At 52.6% G+C, this 4,602-nt stretch overlaps 1 protein-coding gene across 1 annotated transcript; it reads left to right on the top strand.

Moving 5' to 3' along the window:
* Positions 1-401: 401 nt before the first annotated feature.
* Positions 402-1,978, top strand: LOC100836988 (probable carboxylesterase 18). The gene has a single exon (XM_010239501.3). It carries the CDS (start codon positions 611-613, stop codon positions 1,673-1,675), a length of 1,065 nt encoding a protein of 354 aa, XP_010237803.1. The 5' UTR covers positions 402-610; the 3' UTR covers positions 1,676-1,978.
* Positions 1,979-4,602: the final 2,624 nt, after the last annotated feature.

Below are 4,602 nucleotides of genomic sequence, written 5' to 3' on the forward strand. Positions count from 1 at the left end.
AATGTATTTTTTGAGTCATGATGTCTAATAAAACATTTGGGATGACTTTGGGTAGCCCATTTCCCCCGTAGGGCGAGGCATCCGTGCTGGTGCCCAAGGCACGACAGAAACCGTCGCGTGCCTTTGAGAGGCAGTGCCCGGTACGAGTTGTTCAAGACAACTATTCTCATTGCAGGACTCTGCTAGCTCCTCCGTCCATCTCTCAGAGTAAACTTTTTCTTTCGTCTTCGCAGCAAGAACGTGATTGATCGATGGCAAAGCATGCAGCCGAGGTTATCTCCGCCAATTTCAAAAGGAAAAGGAGGCGGCTAGCTCTGCCTACCAAGAACTCCTGCAAGACCACGGCCTCGACAAGGAAGCATGGCCGTCTTAAATACGGAGTAACTCGGCTGGAAACCTGTAGCCAGTAACCTAAATTCCACTGACCCTGCCGACCATTTTTTACTCTTGGTCCCCCGCGTCAACAAGAAAAATAACTGTCATCCCACGCCGATAAATACGACACGCATCTGGAGTTCTGTACTCTGACGCCAAGCCCTTCACGCTCGATCGCTCGAGTTACTCCAGTCCAATCGCAGCAAACCACGCGTGCGGCAGGACGCAGCAATCCATGGCGGACGCGGGCGCGGCTCCGGCGGCGGCGAAGGCCCGGAGGCTGGCGCCGCCCATGTCGTGGCGGGCGCGGCTGTCCATCCTCGCCGCGGGGTACCTGACCGACGCGACCCGCCGCGCCGACGGCACCATCAACCGCCGCCTGCTCACCTTCCTCGACCCCGGCGTCCCGGCCTCCGCCGCCCCGCGCAACGGCGTCGCCTCCCGCGACATCGACCTCCACGCGGGCCACGGCCCGCTCCCTCTCCGGGCCCGCCTCTTCTTCCCCGCGGGAGCCCACGCATCTCCGGGCCCGCGCCCGCTCCCGGTCGTCGTCTTCTTCCACGGCGGCGGCTTCGCGTACCTCTCGGCGGCCTCCCCCGCCTACGACGCAGCCTGCCGCCGCATCGCCAGGCACTGCGCCGCCGCCGTCCTCTCCGTCGACTACCGCCGCTCCCCGGAGCACAAGTTCCCCGCCCCCTACGACGACGGCTTCTCCGCCCTCCGCTTCCTCGACAACCCCAAAAACCACCCCGCAGACATCCCCCAACTCGACGTCTCACGCTGCTTCCTCGCCGGGGACAGCGCCGGCGCCAACATCGCGCACCACGTGGCGCGCCGCTACGCCATGGCTCTCTCCTCCTTCTCGCATCTCCGGATCTTAGGTCTAATCTCGATCCAGCCCTTCTTCGGGGGCGAGGAGCGGACGGCGTCCGAGCTCGAGCTCGACGGCGCGCCCATCGTGTCCGTGTCCCGGTGCGACTGGATGTGGCGCGCGTTCCTGCCGCCGGGGGCCGACCGGACGCACGAGGCGTGCGCGGCCGCCGGCGCGGCGGCGGCGGCGGGGGTGGAGTCGGCGGCGTTCCCGCCGGCCGTGGTGGTGGTGGGCGGCTACGACCCGCTGCAGGACTGGCAGAGGCGGTACTGCGAGGCGCTGAGGGCCATGGGGAAGGAGGTGCGGGTGCTGGAGTACCCTGAAGCCATCCACGCGTTCTATGTGTTCCCGGAGTTTGCTGAGTCGAGAGACCTCATGCTCCGGATCAAGGAGATCGTCGCCGGGAGCGGCGGCGGCGGCAGGAAGTGAGCCGGCGTGTCTGTGACGAGCACAGTGTTTGATGTGTGTGTGGTCGGAATGGATGCAGGAGCAGAGGATTGGGTGGGTCCACGGGGACGCGCGCGGCGTGGCCATGTGATGTGGGCCATGTCGATGTCGTAGTTAATTGCGGTACGGAGGGGAAGGACAATGTGTAGACTGGCCCTCAAAAAAAGACAATGTGTAGACTGGTCGTCACGATTTTGCATGCACTGCTGATGTCAGACAATCTGTGATCACGATCAATTGGTAATGATTTATCGTAAGAACGTAACATTGGAAATGCCTAAGCAATCACTTGTCGTACAGAAACGAGCATCGGTTTATTTTTGCAATCACTTGTCTTACTCCATTGGATCGTGGTTGATCAGCGACGATTAATATGTATCGAAAGGACATTGAAAATTCCGGTTCAACTTTACAACTGAGAGAGAAGCCTTGCCAGGTAAGTGTCCAAGCACATCTGAGAGGCCCGATTACTCACTCCATTCTATAATTTTTTTGACGAAATATTACATGTATCTGTGTAGATATTTTTTCAAAATAAATACATCTAATTTTCAGTAAGTTTGAGACAAGAATTATGAAACGGGGAAGTATTTATTTCCGTAACATGCAAGGCTATGTGGAGTCAAGACTGGGCCACGACTCCCTCACTTTTCAGATTGCAAAAATTGAATAGGTATGTATTATTGTTCTCTGGCCCAGAGCCCCGGACTAGCAGCCCAGCCCATCAGCACATAATCTCTTTTGAATTTGCCAGTACAATCGATTAGACGAAGTCAGAACGAAACGATCCCTCTTCCTCTTCTCCAAAAAAAAGAAGCTCACGCGTCCGCATTGACCTGGAGTTTGCTGTCCTAGCTGGGTGCTCCAGGATCAGTATCAACTCGGACTCCTGGCTCGTTGTTGAAGCTCTCTCAGCAGGCCACCAACCCTATGGCACTGTTGCCGCCATCTATGAGGACTGTTTCTCACTCCTTGACGACCTGGTGCAGTTCAACATCGGCCACCGGCTCCGCGATTCAAACAAAGTTGCTGATGAGCTGGCTCGCGTAGCTAAGTATCAACCTTGTAATTCTTGGTATGATTTGCCCCCGCTTGCATTGTATCTCTCCTCACGAGGATGTAACCCTTATTACCAATCAATAAAGAGATACTTTGCTGTAAAAAAAGAAGAAGCACAATCGATAAGTTCACAGGAACAGAAATAACGAAAAACCTTAGCCGCCGTCTTCGAGGAAGTTTCGATCTCCGGCGGTTCTCCTCGTCTCTCACGGCCAATCTGGCGTTGAGAGACGAGAGGAATCACGGATCAACGTCTGACATCTAGTTTTGCTACCTTGTTTTGTTAGGTGTGTTTGTTCTTCTCGGTGATGTCTTGGAGATCAAGACGTCGTCGTTTAGAAGGTCAGTGTCCTGGCTCCTTCATCGTCCTAGTGTAGGCGTTACAAAACCTAAGCCATGGAGTCAGTGGTTTTCATGACACGTTTTTTCAAGTATTTATCTTATTCGGCCAATCTAGCATTGAGAGACGAGAGGAACCACGAATCAACGTCTGGCATCTAGTTCTGCTACCTTGTTTTGTTAGATTTGTGTATTCTTCACGAAGACGTCTTGGAGACAGTGGCGGATCCAGGTTTGTGAGGCAGGGTGGTCCAATGTACAATTTTTTTTATTCAATATATTATAACCAGTTATTTTTTACCCAATATTACTCGCCAACAGTAAATATGCTAATATTGGACAAGCAAACCTTAATTTGATCTCCGGATGGACGAGAGGCAGTGATGCTGAGAAATTGCGGCTGGGTTGTGCGTCCTGATCGCCTGATCGCTGGGCTCTAGCTAAGCTAGGCCGGCAGGAGGCAGTTCCGTCACTTCTGCCTCCGCCTGTTCGTGTTTTCCAATCGATGGTGTTCCCTGAATCCCTTTCGCGGCTGATCGATCGATCGATTGATAAGACAAGGCCCAATGCAACACGTGGAGCCGGCCTGGCCTAACAAGGAGATAGGTTGACAGCCTTTTCTTTTTTCTTTTTGGGCTTAGGATATTAGATGTAGGGATATATGGGCCGAATTTCCAGGGTGGTCCCACCCTGGCCACCCTCTGGATCCGCCACTGCTTGGAGGTCGAGACGTCGTCGTCTAGAAGATTGGTGTCCTGACTGCTACATCGTCCTGGTGTAGGCGTACAACCTAAGCCATGGAGTCAGTGGTTCTCATGACACGTCTTTTCATGTAATTATCTTTTTCCTTGTTGATTCATCGATGGAGAAGCAGTTGTGCAGCTTGTCTTGCAAAGGGTATGTCCCTGGTCATGGTGCGTTCAATGATCTTAATTTCTCACCTTTTAAGGTGGACGGCTCATGTAGCACTTCAAAACATTTGAGGTTATTTCAGCTTGTGCAAGCATGATATTTTGCAATTTTGTCAATGAATATGTGGAGAAGCATCGAAATGCAAACACTACTAATTTTTCCGGCTCAGGCCACCATTTTTAGCGCCACAACGTCATTTTGGATGAATACATAGGGTTTTTTTCCACCGGAATCGGTTTTCCTTACTATAGGGGGTCATGTGGTGGTGAAAGGGGGCAATGTTGCATTGATGTTTTTATAGTTGTGATTTAGATTTTTTGCAAGAGGTAAGATTTATGGTCACTACTCAGTTTTGCGTTGCAACTAGGATGAGGTTATTGCCACTCTTTATGTCATGTTAGCTATAACTGTCCATATTGCAATGACCGTTGGATGTTGTAAGTGCTTGTTTGCTGCGTTGCAACGAAGTCCAAGATATAGCTATGCAATTGCGGATGGTTGCACAGGTGTATCATATATAGCAACGCAAAACTGAGTCGCTGCAAAGGAGCCTTCGATATAGCAACGCAAACCTGATGCGGTGCAAGTGGAGGGTTCGA

Source organism: Brachypodium distachyon, chromosome 4 (assembly GCF_000005505.3).
Source record: "Brachypodium distachyon strain Bd21 chromosome 4, Brachypodium_distachyon_v3.0, whole genome shotgun sequence".
In the NCBI taxonomy this organism is placed as follows: domain Eukaryota; kingdom Viridiplantae; phylum Streptophyta; class Magnoliopsida; order Poales; family Poaceae; genus Brachypodium; species Brachypodium distachyon.